The sequence below is a fragment of the Xenopus tropicalis genome, chromosome 10 (genome assembly GCF_000004195.4).
Source record: "Xenopus tropicalis strain Nigerian chromosome 10, UCB_Xtro_10.0, whole genome shotgun sequence".
NCBI classification, from domain to species: Eukaryota; Metazoa; Chordata; class Amphibia; order Anura; family Pipidae; genus Xenopus; species Xenopus tropicalis.
The window spans coordinates 2,320,581-2,339,334 of record NC_030686.2 but is presented as its reverse complement, the minus strand read 5'-3'; the positions used below and the strand labels follow the sequence as shown (position 1 = coordinate 2,339,334).

General features: G+C 51.6%; 1 protein-coding gene across 1 annotated transcript; it reads right to left on the bottom strand.

Moving 5' to 3' along the window:
- Positions 1–11,905: 11,905 nt before the first annotated feature.
- bhlhe23 (basic helix-loop-helix family member e23) lies at positions 11,906–17,760 on the bottom strand. The gene is made up of 2 exons (XM_031894833.1): positions 16,237–17,760; positions 11,906–12,558 (listed from the first exon to the last, which is right to left on the bottom strand). Exon 1 carries the CDS (start codon positions 17,139–17,141, stop codon positions 16,533–16,535), a length of 609 nt encoding a protein of 202 aa, XP_031750693.1. The 5' UTR covers positions 17,142–17,760; the 3' UTR covers positions 11,906–12,558; positions 16,237–16,532.
- Between the last annotated feature and the right edge of the window lie 994 nt (positions 17,761–18,754).

Below are 18,754 nucleotides of genomic sequence, written 5' to 3'. Positions count from 1 at the left end.
TAGGGGGGGATTTGGGGTGAGTGCTTATTTGTGCCCTGGGTACCCCTGGAACTATAGCGGGGTGACTGTTACCCCAAGTTTCTATATATCTGTAACCTTGTTATGGGCTAAGGGGGCCCAGCCTGAAGGCCAGTTAGGGGGGATTTGGGGTGAGTGCTTATTTGTGCCCTGGGTACCCCTGGAACTATAGCAGGGTGACTGTTACCCCAATGTTTCTATATATCTGTAACCTTGTTATGGGCTAAGGGGGCCCAGCCTGAAGGCCAGTTAGGGGGGGATTTGGGGTGAGTGCTATTTGTGCCCTGGGTACCCCTGGACTATAGCGGGGTGACTGTTACCCCCAATGTTTTATATATCTGTAACCTTGTAATGGTTAAGGGGGCCCAGCCTGAGGCCAGTTAGGGGGGGATTTGGGGTGAGTGCTTATTTGTGCCCTGGGTACCCCTGGAACTATAGCGGGGTGATTGTTACCCCAATGTTTCTATATATCTGTAACCTTGTAATGGTTAAGGGGGCCCAGCCTGAAGGCCAGTTAGGGGGGGATTTGGGGTGAGTGCTTATTTGTGCCCTGGGTACCCCTGGAACTATAGCGGGGTGACTGTTACCCCAATGTTTCTATATATCTGTAACCTTGTTATGGGCTAAGGGGGCCCAGCCTGAAGGCCAGTTAGGGGGGGATTTGGGGTGAGTGCTTATTTGTGCCCTGGGTACCCCTGGAACTATAGCGGGGTGACTGTTACCCCAATGTTTCTATATATCTGTAACCTTGTTATGGGCTAAGGGGGCCCAGCCTGAAGGCCAGTTAGGGGGGGATTTGGGGTGAGTGCTTATTTGTGCCCTGGGTACCCCTGGAACTATAGCGGGGTGACTGTTACCCCCAATGTTTCTATATATCTGTAACCTTGTAATGGTTAAGGGGGCCCAGCCTGAAGGCCAGTTAGGGGGGGATTTGGGGTGAGTGCTTATTTGTGCCCTGGGTACCCCTGGAACTATAGCGGGGTGACTGTTACCCCCAATGTTTCTATATATCTGTAACCTTGTAATGGTTTAAGGGGCCCAGCCTGAAGGCCAGTTAGGGGGGGATTTGGGGTGAGTGCTTATTTGTGCCCTGGGTACCCCTGGAACTATAGCGGGGTGACTGTTACCCCAATGTTTCTATATATCTGTAACCTTGTAATGGTTAAGGGGGCCCAGCCTGAAGGCCAGTTAGGGGGGGATTTGGGGTGAGGCTTATTTGTGCCCTGGGTACCCCTGGAACTATAGCGGGGTGACTGTTACCCCAATGTTTCTATATATCTGTAACCTTGTTATGGGCTAAGGGGGCCCAGCCTGAAGGCCAGTTAGGGGGGGGATTTGGGGGTGAGTGCTTATTTGTGCCCTGGGTACCCCTGGAACTATAGCGGGGTGACTGTTACCCCAATGTTTCTATATATCTGTAACCTTGTTATGGGCTAAGGGGGCCCAGCCTGAAGGCCGTTAGGGGGGATTTGGGGTGAGTGCTTATTTGTGCCCTGGGTACCCCTGGAACTTAGCAGGGTGACTGTTACCCAATGTTTCTATATATCTGTAACCTTGTTATGGGCTAAGGGGGCCCAGCCTGAAGGCCAGTTAGGGGGGGATTTGGGGTGAGGCTTATTTGTGCCCTGGGTACCCCTGGAACATATAGCAGGGTGGACTGTTACCCCAATGTTTCTATATATCTGTAACCTTGTTATGGGCTAAGGGGGCCCAGCCTGAAGGCCAGTTAGGGGGGGATTTTGGGGTGAGTGCTTATTTGTGCCCTGGGTACCCCTGGAACTATAGCGGGGTGACTGTTACCCCAATGTTTCTATATATCTGTACCTTGTTATGGGCTAAGGGGGCCCAGCCTGAAGGCCAGTTAGGGGGGGATTTGGGGTGAGTGCTTATTTGTGCCCTGGGTACCCTGGAACTATAGCGGGGTGACTGTTACCCCAATGTTTCTATATATCTGTAACCTTGTTATGGGCTAAGGGGGCCCAGCCTGAAGGCCAGTTAGGGGGATTTGGGGTGAGTGCTTATTTGTGCCCTGGGTACCCCTGGAACTATAAGCAGGGTGACTGTTACCCCAATGTTTCTATATATCTGTAACCTTGTTATGGGCTAAGGGGGCCCAGCCTGAAGGCCAGTTAGGAGGGGGATTTGGGGTGAGTGCTATATTTGTGCCCTGGGTACCCCTGGAACTATAGCGGGGTGACTGTTACCCCAATGTTTCTATATATCTGTAACCTTGTTTATGGGCTAAGGGGGGCCCAGCCTGAAGGCCAGTTAGGGGGGGATTTGGGGTGAGTGCTTATTTGTGCCCTGGGTACCCCTGGAACTATAGCGGGGTGACTGTTACCCCAATGTTTCTATACTCTGTAACCTTGTTATGGGCTCTTGTGATGTTATACCCTTAGCAGTGGTACTGGGTACCTTGTTATGGCTTAAGGGGGCCCAGCCTGAAGGCCAGTTAGGGGGGGATTTGGGGTGAGTGTTTATTTGTGCCCTGGGTACCCCTGGAACTATAGCAGGGTGACTGTTACCCCAATGTCTCTATATATCTGTAACTGTAAGGTAGCTGTTCCAGTTCTTGACAAGTAGGGATAATTTACATTTGTACTTTTCTCTGAGTTCCGCCCCCGAGGGGCCCGTCAGATTCTCAGTATCACTTTAGGTGAGATAATGTGGAGCCACCAGTTGCCGACTGAACCCCCCCGACCCCAGATTCCCGGTGGTTATAGAATCTGATCAAAGCTGCTTTATGACGGGGGGGGGGGGGGGGGGGGGGGGGGGGGGGGTCGGTTTAGGAATCTACAAAGTTTGTTTTAAGACAACATTGAATTTTTAATAAGTTGGTAACAAAGCGGAGCAGTTGAAAGCGCGTGGGGAGGATGGGGGGGGGGGAGGAGGAATGGGGATGGGGGGGGCAGACATGACAGGTGCCTTGGCACACGTGCAGAACAGATGCTCCGAGCGTTTCCCTAATAGCCCCTAAATAACCGCGCGCTTAGCGTTTCCCTCGCTGTCGACGGCCCATTTGCCTTTTATTTCCATTTTCCAGGCGGTTGAGGTTTCTCTGTCAATCAGGACGGTGCCTCGGGCTCTCGGCGCTGATTAGAGGCCCCTCGGAGGGAGCGAGGCCCAAATTGCTTGTAAATAAAAAATAACTCTGCTCTCCGTGCCCGACTTGTGAAGCTGCGCCAGGCGTGCTTATGGGCTTCTCCTTACTGCACTGCGTTGGGGGTTAACAAAAAAAGACAGGGTTAGATTTAACCCCTTAGCCGCTGGTTTGTGCCAAGGTTCCGCCATCACTGATTCTTCCTTCATTGGGAGTTATAGAAAACTCTGACTTCCGAAACAAGATTTATCGAATATACCAATATCACTGTTATCTGTTCCTCTTAATAAATATAAATAAATCCCAATAAAATCCAGCTGCAAAACAATTTTTCTCTTCCTGCATCATTTGAAATCCCGGCAGGGGAGGAGGGACTAAAACACTGATGTTACAAATGGTAATAACTTCCCCACAGCTTACAGACAGCCTGCAGGAACTACATAACCCACAATGCATTGCACTGGGACATTCCTTATTGACATCATGTGTGCAGCAGGGGATTGTGGGACTGGGAGGAGGCAGGCTGAAGGTATAAAAAGCTTAAGTGGTGTTTGGGTGGAGTTGCCCTTTAAGAGACAAAATGGAGTGAATGAAAGTCATTACGATGTTCAGTTCTTGGGGCGCAGAGAGAGGAATCACATTGCGTCCCCCCCGCTCCCCCGATACTGAATGTGCCCCCAGATGCCCCCCCAGATGTTGCGCTCCAGGCGTCTGACTGATAAAAGGCCGGAGTGTTGGGGAGCGAGGGGGGGGGCCCAATCATGGCCCCAGGCACCGGCCTCATATTAAACACATCCCGGGCACTTGGGGGGGGGCCCTGAGCTGGACCTTCCCATCTGTTGCCCTAATACCAGGCAAGGAAAGGAACCTTTATATGGGCCAATAGGAACAGAACCAGAACCTGCAGAGCAGTGATACGTGCGGGGAAATACAGAATGAACCAGAGAAAATAAACATAAAGTAGAAATTCCACATAGGGTATCTCTCTGCCCCCCACGGGGTATCTCTCTGCCCCCCACGGGGTATCTCTCTGCCCCCCACGGGGTATCTCTCTGCCCCCCACGGGGTATCTCTCTGCCCCCCACAGGGTATCTCTCTGCCCCCCACGGGGTATCTCTCTGCCCCCCACGGGGTATCTCTCTGCCCCCCACGGGGTATCTCTCTGCCCCCCACGGGGTATCTCTCTGCCCCCCACGGGGTATCTCTCTGCCCCATGCAGGGTATCTCTCTGCCCCACACCGGGTATCTCTCTGCCCCAGGCGGGGTATCTCTCTGCCCCACACCAGGTATCTCTCTGCCCCAGGCGGGGTATCTCTCTGCCCCACACCAGGTATCTCTCTGCCCCAGGCGGGGTATCTCTCTGCCCCAGGCGGGGTATCTCTCTGTCCCTTGCTGGGTATCCCTCTGCCCCAGGCAGGGGGTATGGGGGGCAGTAACAGTGAGTATGGGGGCAGTAACAGTGAGTATGGGGGGCAGTGACAGTGAGTATGGGGGGCAGTAACAGTGAGTATGGGGGGCGGTAACAGTGAGTATGGGGGCGGTAACAGTGAGTACGGGGGGCGGTGACAGTGAGTACGGGGGGCGGTGACAGTGAGTACGGGGGGCGGTGACAGTGAGTAGGGGGGCGGGTGACAGTGAGTACGGGGGGCGGTGACAGTGAGTACGGGGGCGGTGACAGTGAGTAAGCGGGGCGGTGACAGTGAGTACGGGGGGCGGTGACAGTGAGTACGGGGGGCGGTGACAGTGTGTACGGGGGGCGGTGACAGTGAGTACGGGGGGCGGTGACAGTGAGTATGGGGGGGCAGTAACAGTGAGTATAGGAGGCGGTGACAGTGAGTACGGGGGGCGGTGACAGTGAGTATGGGGGGCGGTGACAGTGAGTACGGGGAGCGGTGACAGTGAGTATGGGGGGCGGTGACAGTGAGTACGGGGGGCGGTGACAGTGAGTACGGGGGGCGGTGACAGTGAGTACGGGGGGCGGTGACAGTGAGTACGGGGGGCGGTGACAGTGAGTACGGGGGGCGGTGACAGTGAGTATGGGGGGCGGTAACAGTGAGTATGGGGGGGCGGTAACAGTGAGTATGAGGGGGCGGTGACAGTGAGTACGGGGAGCGGTGACAGTGAGTACGGGGGGCGGTGACAGTGAGTACGGGGGCGGTGACAGTGAGTACGGGGGGCGGGTGACAGTGAGTACGGGGAGCGGTGACAGTGAGTACGGGGGGCGGTGACAGTGAGTACGGGGGGCGGTGACAGTGAGTACGGGGGGCGGTGACAGTGAGTATGGGGGGCGGTGACAGTGAGTACGGGGGGCGGTGACAGTGAGTACGGGGGCGGTGACAGTGAGTATGGGGGGCAGTAACAGTGAGTATGGGGGGCAGTAACAGTGAGTATGGGGGGGCAGTAACAGTGAGTATGGGGGGCAGTAACAGTGAGTATGGGGGGGCAGTAACAGTGAGTATGGGGGGGCAGTAACAGTGAGTATGGGGGGCAGTTTTGGGCTCCAGTCCTTAAGAAGGATATTAATGAGCTGGAGAGAGTGCAGAGACTGCAACTAAACTGGTAAAGGGGATGGAGGGGTTAAACTATGGGGTGAGACTGTCAGGGTTGGGGTAAAGGCGGGGTATGTAGCTGTTACTTTATATGAGGGGAAAGTAGATCCGGCAGTTGCCCTGTTACACAGGTAGGGATACACTGATACACTGGGGGGTCGGGGCAGGACACTGGGACAAGTGTAACAACTGCCCCGAGCCGACGCTGCTGGGGGCCCCGGGGCCATTTCTTACCTGTTTAATAAGTGTAATGGCCGCCGGAATCCCAGATTACCTCCAATATTCATAATGGGAACAGATGTCGCCTCCATCTGGGATGGAGAATTAATAAATGAAATTCATCTCTCGGCCGCAGCCAATCAGGTCTCGTTCCCTCTCTCTGGGGTCGGCCAATTGGGATTAAACCCCCCGGTGGGACGGGGGGGGGGGGGATAAAAACCTGGCAACATATTAAATCTGAACAAAATGAAAATTGCACAGATTTACCCAGACTCGTTATACAGGGAAAATTAATCACAGCCTCATCCATTATGTCAGGAGCCCCCCCCCCACCCCCAGATAAACCCCCCTCCCCCCCTCACCCCAGGCTCAATATAAATGTCCCTTTCCCTGATACTTCTGAGGTTATTATTATTACTGTACTGTCCAAGGGAAACACTATGGCACCCCCTACCCATATGTATAAATACAAATATACAGAGAGGGAATGTTCTGGGCACACAATAAGCTGTACCCCCATACTGTACTGTCTAAGGGAAACACTATGGCACCCCCTACCCATATGTATAAATACAAATATACAGAGAGGGAATGTTCTGGGCACACAATAAGCTGTACCCCCATACTGTACTGTCTAAGGGAAACACTATGGCACCCCCTACCCATATGTATAAATACAAATATACAGAGAGGGAATGTTCTGGGCACACAATAAGCTGTACCCCCATACTGTACTGTCTAAGGGAACACTATGGCACCCCCTACCCATATGTATATATACAAATATACAGAGAAGGAATGTTCTGGGCACACAATAAGCTGTACCCCCATACTGTACTGTCTAAGGGAAACACTATGGCACCCCCTACCCATATGTATAAATACAAATATACAGAGAAGGAATGTTCTGGGCACACAATAAGCTGTACCCCCATACTGTACTGTCTAAGGGAAACACTATGGCACCCCCTACCCATATGTATAAATACAAATATACAGAGAAGGAATGTTCTGGGCACACAATAAGCTGTACCCCCATACTGTACTGTCTAAGGGAAACACTATGGCACCCCCTACCCATATGTATAAATACAAATATACAGAGAGGGAATGTTCTGGGCACACAATAAGCTGTACCCCCATACTGTACTGTCTAAGGGAAACACTATGGCACCCCCTACCCATATGTATAAATACAAATATACAGAGAGGGAATGTTCTGGGCACACAATAAGCTGTACCCCCATACTGTACTGTCTAAGGGAAACACTATGGCACCTCCTACCCATATGTATAAATACAAATATACAGAGAAGGAATGTTCTGGGCACACAATAAGCTGTACCCCATACTGTACTGTCTAAGGGAAACACTATGGCACCCCCTACCCATATGTATAAATACAAATATACAGAGAGGGAATGTTCTGGGCACACAATAAGCTGTACCCCCATACTGTACTGTCTAAGGGAAACACTATGGCACCCCCTACCCATATGTATAAATACAAATATACAGAGAGGGAATGTTCTGGGCACACAATAAGCTGTACCCCCATACTGTACTGTCTAAGGGAAACACTATGGCACCTCCTACCCATATGTATAAATACAAATATACAGAGAAGGAATGTTCTGGGCACACAATAAGCTGTACCCCCATACTGTACTGTCTAAGGGAAACACTATGGCACCCCCTACCCATATGTATAAATACAAATATACAGAGAAGGAATGTTCTGGGCACACAATAAGCTGTACCCCCATACTGTACTGTCTAAGGGAAACACTATGGCACCCCCTACCCATATGTATAAATACAAATATACAGAGAAGGAATGTTCTGGGCACACAATAAGCTGTACCCCCATACTGTACTGTCTAAGGGAAACACTATGGCACCTCCTACCCATATGTATAAATACAAATATACAGAGAAGGAATGTTCTGGGCACACAATAAGCTGTACCCCCATACTGTACTGTCTAAGGGAAACACTATGGCACCCCCTACCCATATGTATAAATACAAATATACAGAGAAGGAATGTTCTGGGCACACAATAAGCTGTCCCTGCCTGAAGGTCCCGGGGGGGGGGGGGGTTGCTAATTAGGGATATTGGGATGAGGAACAGACAGGGATCGCTGCCTATTAATGAGGATCTTGTAAGGTGATTTAGCTGTAATTTTCTGCTTAATAAGGTTGGTTGGAAAAGGCATCTTCTTGGCACCAGAACCCAAGAGGCTCGTTCATTAGGGGTGACAAGCCGCCCCCCCCCCCCCGCCCAACCCCGGCCAAATCCGCCTTTTAATTAATACTTTGTTGGGCAGCTCCGGTGATAGATGAGGAATAAATGATGAAGGCTTTTTCAAGGACAAAAAGTTCATTAACGACTTTCATTAAGAAAGGGAAGGAAGCAGGGGATTGTGGGGGAATGCGGAGGCGGAATATCAGGACCCCCAGAATCCTTCTGTTTGTATGGGGGGCAGCCCCCAAATCTATTGGGGTATCTGTGGCCACAGGTATGGGGATACAAATGGCTGTATTGGGCTACAGGAGGGGGCAGGGGGTGTGGGCTTCTACCTCTTGGGGGGGGGGGTTAATGAGAGGCTGGCGGGGGGGTCAGTAACTGCCATCTTCCCATAATCCCATAACTGCCGCCATGGAATAAATCTTCCTGAGGTACAAGGAGTGATCACTGCACCCTCAGTAATGGATTTATATGGGGGGCCGGGGGGCCGGGGGGGGGGCCCCTCTATTCCAGAGAAAGAGATTTCGGTGCTGCTGACAGTCGGCACTTGGACCCGGCACAGTCTCTATATAAATAATTCTGCAATTGTTCTGATTCCTGATGGATAAACAGTCACGTCGACCCGGAATTGCCCGGATATTTCCCCCCCCACGCTCTTGCCCCCATTGTTTCCCTCACTGACGTCCGACCGCACAGACCCCTCTAATCTCCGTGAGCGGCCGGGAGCGGAACGGACCCCCGAGGAACCGATACATATTTCATAAGAGCCAAGAATTCTGTCCAATCTGACAATATAAATGTATTTAATGTTTTATTCATTAGAACAGAAAGGATCTGCCGGCGCCGGAGGAATTCGCTTCCGAGATGCGGAAAAACCCGAAACCGCGGGGATTTGCCTCAAAATGAGGAAAGATTAGTGGGGACCTCGCCGTCGGCAACTGACCCCCAAGTTATCGGGGGGATAATGATCCAATGTGGGTTATACGGAACCTCAGCCCCTCTGTGGGCAAATGTGAAATAAAGGCTTGAAAATGCCCAGTGGATTGTTACCCCCTAATGCCCCGGGGTGAGTGGGTATCTCTGTGCCGGGAGTGGGATCATTATTCCCTAATGCCCCGGGGTGAGTGGGTATCTCTGTGCCGGGAGTGGGATCGTTACCCCCTAATGCCCCGGGGTGAGTGGGTATCTCTGTGCCGGGAGTGGGATCGTTACCCCCTAATGCCCCAGGGTGAGTGGGTATCTCTGTGCCGGGAGTAGGATCGTTACCCCCTAATGCCCCGGGGGTGAGTGGGTATCTCTGTGCCGGGAGTGGGATCGTTACCCCCTAATGCCCCGGGGTGAGTGGGTATCTCTGTGCCGGGAGTAGGATCGTTACCCCCTAATGCCCCGGGGTGAGTGGGTATCTCTGTGCCGGGAGTAGGATCGTTACCCCCTAATGCCCCTGGGTGAGTGGGTATCTCTGTGCCGGGAGTAGGATCGTTACCCCCTAATGCCCCGGGGTGAGTGGGTATCTCTGTGCCGGGAGTGGGATCGTTACCCCCTAATGCCCCGGGGGTGAGTGGGTATCTCTGTGCCGGGAGTGGGATCGTTACCCCCTAATGCCCCGGGGTGAGTGGGTATCTCTGTGCCGGGAGTGGGATTGTTACCCCTAATGCCCCGGGGTGAGTGGGTATCTCTGTGCCGGGAGTGGGATCGTTACCCCCTAATGCCCCGGGGTGAGTGGGTATCTCTGTGCCGGGAGTGGGATCGTTACCCCCTAATGCCCCGGGGTGGGATCGTTACCCCCTAATGCCCCGGGGGTGAGTGGGTATCTCTGTGCCGGGAGTGGGATCGTTACCCCCTAATGCCCCGGGGTGAGTGGGTATCTCTGTGCCGGGAGTGGGATCGTTACCCCCTAATGCCCCGGGGTGAGTGGGTATCTCTGTGCCGGGAGTGGGATCGTTACCCCCTAATGCTCCGGGGTGAGTGGGTATCTCTGTGCCGGGAGTGGGATCGTTACCCCCTAATGCCCCGGGGTGAGTGGGTATCTCTGTGCCGGGAGTGGGATCGTTACTCCCTAATGCCCTGGGGTGAGTGGGTATCTCTGTGCCGGGAGTGGGATCGTTATCCCCTAATGCCCCGGGGTGAGTGGGTATCTCTGTGCCGGGAGTGGGATCGTTACCCCCTAATGCCCCGGGGGTGAGTGGGTATCTCTGTGCCGGGAGTGGGATCGTTACCCCCTAATGCCCCGGGGGTGAGTGGGTATCTCTGTGCCGGGAGTGGGATCGTTACCCCCTAATGCCCCGGGGTGAGTGGGTATCTCTGTGCCGGGAGTGGGATCGTTACCCCCCTAATGCCCCGGGGTGAGTGGGTATCTCTGTGCCGGGAGTGGGATCGTTATCCCCTAATGCCCCGGGGTGAGTGGGTATCTCTGTGCCGGGAGTGGGATCGTTACCCCCTAATGCCCCGGGGTGAGTGGGTATCTCTGTGCCGGGAGTGGGATCGTTACTCCCTAATGCCACCGGGGTGAGTGGGTATCTCTGTGCCGGGAGTGGGATCGTTACCCCCTAATGCCCCGGGGTGAGTGGGTATCTCTGTGCCGGGAGTGGGATCGTTACCCCCTAATGCCCCGGGGTGAGTGGGTTTCTCTGTGGATCGTTACCCCCCGTTTTTTAATCCATTTCAGGAACAACGATATAAAAACCATCAATAATTGAAATTTCATTTCATTTTGACTTTTTATCGCGTTTCCACCGATTCGTATTCCGGATTTTTCCATTTTATTTATCGATCAATCGAAAAACAGAATTTACAGAATTTTGAAACATTTAAACATTTTTTTTTTTTTATCATTTCAGGCAGTTTAACCATTTCGTTGCCGGATTGACCCTTCGGGTTCCGATGGGATTAAAGAAATTTTCAGTTTTCGATGGGTTTCCGCGTAATTCCGATTTATTTCCGGATGAAAACATTTCCTGTCCCCCCATCCCCCCCTGTCCCCCCAATGCCCCCCATCCCCCTCTCTGCGCCCCAAGTCATAGATAATGGGCGGAAGGTGGACGGGAAATTAACCCTCTGTTTGCCATGTGTTTAGGGAGTTTAATCAGTTCCTGGAGCAGCAGAGCTTACAATTAAATGTCGACACCCCCCTCCATACACACAGGGGTCAGTTGATTCAGGAGCCAATTGGCCAGTCCCTAGGGCCACACTAACTCCCTAGAGACAGGCTCCTGGCTGTAATTAAACCCAGAGGCAGCAATGCTTTAGACTGACCCCTTTTTTAATTTAATTTGGGGCATGGGCAGAAGGATGTATTTGATATTCCATTACGTTTACTTTTGTTTTTTTACTCTTATATTTTGTTTAAGATTCATATGTGTATACAATAAAACAGACGGCTCTGCGGGGGCGGAGTTATGAAAGGGGGAGGGGTTAAGGGTGATTCAGGGAGGTTACTGTATTTATCGTCCAATAGAGTTCTGAGGTGAAGGGTTTCAATACGACAAACACAAAAATGACTTTGTCGTTGACTTGTAGTAAGATGTAGAAAGTTCTATTCGTAGACAATTTGCAGTTGGTCTTCATTTTTTCATTATTTGTAGTTATTTTAATTATTTCAGTTTTTGTTCGGTATCTGGTCGCTAGGATCCGAATGACCTTAGCAACCAGGGAGTGGTTTGAATGAGAGACTGGTATATGAATAGGAATGGGGCTGAATAGAAAGATAAGTAACAATAGTTTTTTGGATGCCGGGGTCAGTGACCCCCATGACAACTGGACAGAGGCCGAAGGCAAATAATTAAAAAAAACTATAAGAGATAAATAGAAAAATAAAGACCAATTGAAAAGTTGCTCAGAATTGTCCCTTGTATATAATTTTACAAGTAAAGGTGAACTGCCCCTTTAGTTTCCCCTCATTTATCCCTTCCCTGCAGCCAGACAGCAGGGGGCGCTGTTCCATTGTAGCTCCTTGCTGCTCTATTGCGGCTGCTGCTGGCCGGAAGCGGAACTGCAACTGATAACGGGGGGTCATTTCTCCCAGTCGTGTTGGATCTCCTGGTGCTGGGGGGGCCCCCGGAAGGGCTGGGGATTATACTAAGGGGAATGGACCTGTTGGTTCCTATGGATTCCGTAGGGTCCGGTTGGCCCAGGGATATAAAATATTCTGGCTAATCCTTGATGAACAGATTGTCAGTTCCTGGGACAAAGCCGCCTCCTCCCAATTAGCGACAAATGCAGACAGTTCAGCCAATCAGTTTAATGGCATCGGTGGGTCCCGCCCTGATCGTCCGACAGATCCACAATCTTTCTGCCCCCGGGGGCTTCTGCCAACCGGCACCGTCCCAGCCTTCTTATTGGGCTCTGCCCATCCCTGCAAGGTTGGCACTGCCAGGGGCTCCAACACCAGGACCCCCTTCTTCTACTGGGAACGGGGGGCTCTGTCTGCAAAACAGAACAACATGTATAACTCCCATTGTAAGCAGCAGTCCTGCCCTGCTTTATGGCTGAGATTCTAGCTATCTGTATAACAGAGCATTCTGTCACAGTGGCACAGATCCTATCTGATCCCCCCATTGTAAGCAGCAGTCCTGCCCTGCTTTATGGCTGAGATTCTAGCTATCTGTATAACAGAGCATTCTGTCACAGTGGCACAGATCCTATCTGATCCCCCCCATTGTAAGCAGCAGTCCTGCCCTGCTTTATGGCTGAGATTCTAGCTATCTGTATAACAGAGCATTCTGTCACAGTGGCACAGATCCTATCTGATCCCCCCATTGTAAGCAGCAGTCCTGCCCTGCTTTATGGCTGAGATTCTAGCTATCTGTATAACAGAGCATTCTGTCACAGTGGCACAGATCCTATCTGATCCCCCCCCATTGTAAGCAGCAGTCCTGCCCTGCTTTATGGCTGAGATTCTAGCTATCTGTATAACAGAGCATTCTGTCACAGTGGCACAGATCCTATCTGATCCCCCCCCATTGTAAGCAGCAGTCCTGCCCTGCTTTATGGCTGAGATTCTAGCTATCTGTATAACAGAGCATTCTGTCACAGTGGCACAGATCCTATCCCCCCCCATTGTAAGCAGCAGTCCTGCCCTGCTTTATGGCTGAGATTCTAGCTATCTGTATAACAGAGCATTCTGTCACAGTGGCACAGATCCTATCTGATCCCCCCATTGTAAGCAGCAGTCCTGCCCTGCTTTATGGCTGAGATTCTAGCTATCTGTATAACAGAGCATTCTGTCACAGTGGCACAGATCCTATCTGATCCCCCCATTGTAAGCAGCAGTCCTGCCCTGCTTTATGGCTGAGATTCTAGCTATCTGTATAACAGAGCATTCTGTCACAGTGGCACAGATCCTATCTGATCCCCCCATTGTAAGCAGCAGTCCTGCCCTGCTTTATGGCTGAGATTCTAGCTATCTGTATAACAGAGCATTCTGTCACAGTGGCACAGATCCTATCTGATCCCCCCCCATTGTAAGCAGCAGTCCTGCCCTGCTTTATGGCTGAGATTCTAGCTATCTGTATAACAGAGCATTCTGTCACAGTGGCACAGATCCTATCTGATCCCCCCATTGTAAGCAGCAGTCCTGCCCTGCTTTATGGCTGAGATTCTAGCTATCTGTATAACAGAGCATTCTGTCACAGTGGCACAGATCCTATCTGATCCCCCCATTGTAAGCAGCAGTCCTGCCCTGCTTTATGGCTGAGATTCTAGCTATCTGTATAACAGAGCATTCTGTCACAGTGGCACAGATCCTATCTGATCCCCCCATTGTAAGCAGCAGTCCTGCCCTGCTTTATGGCTGAGATTCTAGCTATCTGTATAACAGAGCATTCTGTCACAGTGACACAGATCCTATCTGATCCCCCCCCCCCCATTGTAAGCAGCAGTCCTGCCCTGCTTTATGGCTGAGATTCTAGCTATCTGTATAACAGAGCATTCTGTCACAGTGGCACAGATCCTATCTGATCCCCCCATTGTAAGCAGCAGTCCTGCCCTGCTTTATGGCTGAGATTCTAGCTATCTGTATAACAGAGCATTTTGTTCTAGCAATCCATTACTCATTACCCACAGCAGCCAATAAGATGTTTGTTTTCAAACAACTGACCAGTAAATGCTACCTGCTGATTGGTTGCTATGGGTTACTGGACCAATTACACCAGTAGTGTTTCAGTGGAACCTTATACATAAGAAGGAGATATTCCAAGACAGATATAGGGGGCAGGGATGCTGCTTTTGACCCCTGAATCGCCTCTAGGACGCCCCCTAGTGCCACTAAGCATTGTAAAATTGTTAAATGGGTTGTTTACCTTACAATTAACTTTTACTATGATGTAGACATTGATATTCTGAGACAATTCCAATTGGTCTTCATTTTATTTGTGTTTTTTTTCTTATTTAGCTTTTTGTTCAGCAGCTCTCCACTTTGGCATTTCAACAACTATCTGGTTGCTAGGGTCTTATTTACCCTAGCAACCAGGCAGTGGTTTGAATGAGAGACTGGAATATGAATAGGGGAGGGGCTGAATACAAAAATAAGGAATAAAAAGTAACAATAACAATAAAACTGGAGCCTCACAGAGCAATAGGGTTTGGCTGCCGGGGTCAGTGACCCCCATTTGAAAGCTGCAAAGAGGCAGAAAAGAAAGGGAAATAATTCACAAACTATAAAAAGTACTTAATGAAGACCAATTGCAAAGTTGCTAGGAATAGGTCAGTCTATAACATACTAAAACTTTCCCTGGAGGTGAATTATATTTATGAAATCTCCTTGCAGGGATTATCTGCCCCTCTCACTATCAGGCAGTCATTACCCTGGGGGCAATAAGTATTAGAGTATGAGGCAGAGTATCAGGAATATGTTACCCCACATTTCAGCAATGCCCCCCACTGCCCCCCATGAGCAGACTCTTTACTTGCCCTTATTGGTTCTAAACAAACAGATGGAACCTCTCTTTGTACTACATTTCCCAGCAGCCCCAGACGGCCTTATATAAACCTTTATTTATCTATAATAATATAGCGCAACTCAGGGCCATAGGGGTTGATAGAAGTTGTAGTTCAACATAAGTCAGAGAGGCCGATGTGGAACTGGTCTATAGAGCGCAGCTGAATGAGGCCTTATACAGTACAACCTGCCTCCCATTGGGCAATAAGCAAGGTATAAGGGTTCTAATACAAAGGACCAGTAGTTTCCCTTGGACATGACCGGACCCTATAGGCCCACAGGCACCCCAACATCACTGCCACTAATAGGGGTGCAAAGCCTATCAGATCCAATAGATTTCATGGGGGGGAGACTTTCCTTTGCACATCTGACTTCCTGACCTATGGGAAATCTCAGGTCTGAGCCTTAAAGGGGCGGTTCACCTTTACGTTAACTTTCAGTAGGTTACAGAATGGCCAGTTCTAAGCAACTTTTCAATTGGTCTTTTTTTTTATTGTTTTTGAATTATTTGCCTTTCTCTTCTGACTCTTTCCAGCTTTCAAATGGGGGTCACTGACCCCGGCAGCCAAACCCTATTGCTCTGTGAGGCTCCAGTTTTATTGTTATTGTTACTTTTTATTCCTTATTTTACTATTCAGCCCCTCCCCTATTCATATACCAGTCTCTCATTCAAACCGCTCCCTGGTCGCTAAGGTAATTGGAGCCCTAGCAACAGGATAACTGACCCCGGCAGCCAAACCCTATTGCTCTGTGAGGCTCCAGTTTTATTGTTACTTTTTATTCCTTATCGTTCTATTCAGCCCCTCCCCTATTCATATTCCAGTCTCTCATCCAAACCACTCCCTGGTTGCTAGGGTAACTTGGACCCTAGCAACCAGATAGCTGCTCAAACTCCAAACTGGAGAGCTGCGGAAATAACCAAAACACTACAAATGATAAAAAATGAAGACCAATTGCAAATGGTCTCAGAATATGACTCTCTCAAAGGTGAACTTCCCCTTTAATAAATGATAAAAGAGGAAAGAGCATTCTGGGGGGCAGATCCCTCACTATTTTCGGGGTTTGGGTCTTTCACAGAGAACTGTCACAACAAACGAACCCCATGAACCCCCTACAGCAGCTCTTGCCTGAGGAGCTGACACTTAACTCATTTCAGACCTTCCCACCTTGGATGCTGTCCGTAGCCGTGTGGAAATGAGCTGCAGGGGTCGCACTCGGGATGGACGACCCCAGGAGAGAAAGTCCCGCTGCTGATTGGATCCAGTTTCCCCGGTGTTTTAGGGATTGAAGCTGCCGGCGGGTCGTACAATGAGTCCCAATATGAGTGAATGGGATTTAATGAAACAATAGTCTGTACATTAGCGCTGAGATAGACGCACAGTCTGGGGGGATAGTCTGTAGAAGTCCCACTGTTTGGGGGTCCCAGAGTGCCGGGGGGAGTCCCAGCCCCCATTAGGGCTCCTCAGTGCTTGCAGAGGCTGGAGTTGCCCCCCGGGAAGGCTGGGCACTTGTCCTGGGCGCTGGGCCCCGCTGTGCCAGGGTAGGGGTAGACAGGGGGTGCCAGGGGGGGGCCCTGGTTCAGGTAGGCTACCAGCCTGCGCATCTCCTCCAGGGCCTGGGCTTGCATGAGGATGTAGTTCTTGGCCAGGAGGAGGGTGGCGATCTTGGAGAGTTTGCGCACCGAGGGGCTGTGGGCGTAGGGGATAACGGAGCGGAGTCCGTCCAGGGCGTCATTCAGGTCGTGCATCCGCCGCCGCTCCCGGGCGTTAATACTCAGGCGGAGGGAGCGCCGCTCCTTGGGCTTCTTCCCCGGCACTTTGCCCTCCGAGCCCCTCTCCTCCTCCTCCTCCTCCTCCTCTCCGCTCTGCTCCTCGCTGCTGTCTCCGCTCTTGTCCCGGGAGCTGCCGGGGAAATCCATGGCTTGGGGCCCCGGGAATCTGCGCGTAGGTTCCGCGCCGCGGAGAGCGCCATAGAGAGTGTGCCCATAGCTGTGTGCCAGGGACAGGTAGGCATCGGCGGGCATCGCCTTCATCTCTGCCATTCCCTGCACTGCGCCCTCCCCACAACTCATGGGCACAGAGACCGGGGCTATTGTGGGGCTATTGTGCGCCCCCTGTGCCCAGCTCTTCCCTTTCTGTGTTCTGCCCACTGCCCAGGTCCCTGGTACCCACCTACTCCTTCCCTCTCTATACCCTATTAGTGCCCGCAGCCAATCTCCCTGCCCCAGGTGGCAGCCCCTGCTCCTTTGCCCCTCCCCTAATACCAACCAATTGCACCCGGTGCCAAACTTTCTTACCCTCTGCTCATCTTGCCCAAAGTTTGCCCCCAGCCCCGTATTAGGCTAGAGCTCTGCCATGGTCACTTTTCCTTATAGAGTACCCTCTCTGTCTCTCTGCCAACCCGAAAGTACCCTCTCTGTCTCTCTGCCAACCCTGAGTACCTTCTCTGTCTCTCTGCCAACCCTGAGTACCTTCTCTGTCTTTCTGCCAACCCTGAGTACCCTCTCTGTCTCTCTGCCAACTCAGAGTACCCTCTCTGTCTCTCTGCCAACCCAGAGTACCCTCTCTGTCTCTCTGCCAACCCTGAGTACCTTCTCTGTCTCTCTGCCAACTCAGAGTACCCTCTCTGTCTCTCTGCCAACCCTGAGTACCCTCTCTGTCTCTCTGCCAACCCTGAGTACCCTCTCTGTCTCTCTGCCAACCCTGAGTACCCTCTCTGTCTCTCTGCCAACCCAGAGTACCCTCTCTGTCTCTCTGCCAACCCTGAGTACCCTCTCTGTCTCTCTGCCAACCCTGAGTACCCTCTCTGTCTCTCTGCCAACCCTGAGTACCCTCTCTGTCTCTCTGCCAACCCTGAGTACCCTCTCTGTCTCTCTGCCAACTCAGAGTACCTTCTCTGTCTCTCTACCAACCCAGAGTACCCTCTCTGTCTCTCTGCCAACCCTGAGTACCCTCTCTGTCTCTCTGCCAACCCTGAGTACCCTCTCTGTCTCTCTGCCAACTCAGAGTACCCTCTCTGTCTCTCTGCCAGGCTCCCACACTTCTCTCAGTTCTTCCAACCTTTTCCTGCTTCTCTCTCTGTCTCTGCCAGTCTCAGCTCTGCCAGTCTCAGCTCTGCCAGTCTCAGCTCTGCCAGTCTCAGCTCTGCCAGTCTCAGCTCTGCCAGTCTCAGCTCTGCCAGTCTCAGCTCTGCCAGTAACAACCGCCCTGTCGCACTCTGCCAGCCTGGGGCACAGACAGTCCGGTTCCCGTACAAGGGGAGGGTTTCACTGTGCCAGGCGGTGGCTGCTTATATCTGCCCGATGTGCCTCTGGGACCAGCCAGACCCCCCCTCCCCACTGCCACACATTTAACTCTTTCAGAGATGATCAAGTGTAGGGGGTGTGTCCTGACTGGGGGCGGGGCAGGGGCACCTACAGACCGGTTCAATTGGGGCTTTAGAATAAACTGATGTTTCTGTACATATCGAATGGGCCCTTGGGCTCTACGTGGCACCTGTGGGCACAGCTGGGCACAGATACAGATACGCAGTGTTGGCTAAAGGGTTTGCCCCTGTAACACATATAAATCCCACAATGAATGGCGGAATATGCCCTGAATGTAATGTTCCTGGCTCTACAGAAACCCTTTAGGCTACAGATCCATGTGTGGGGCACTTAGTGCCAACTGCCCAGCGCTGAAAGGG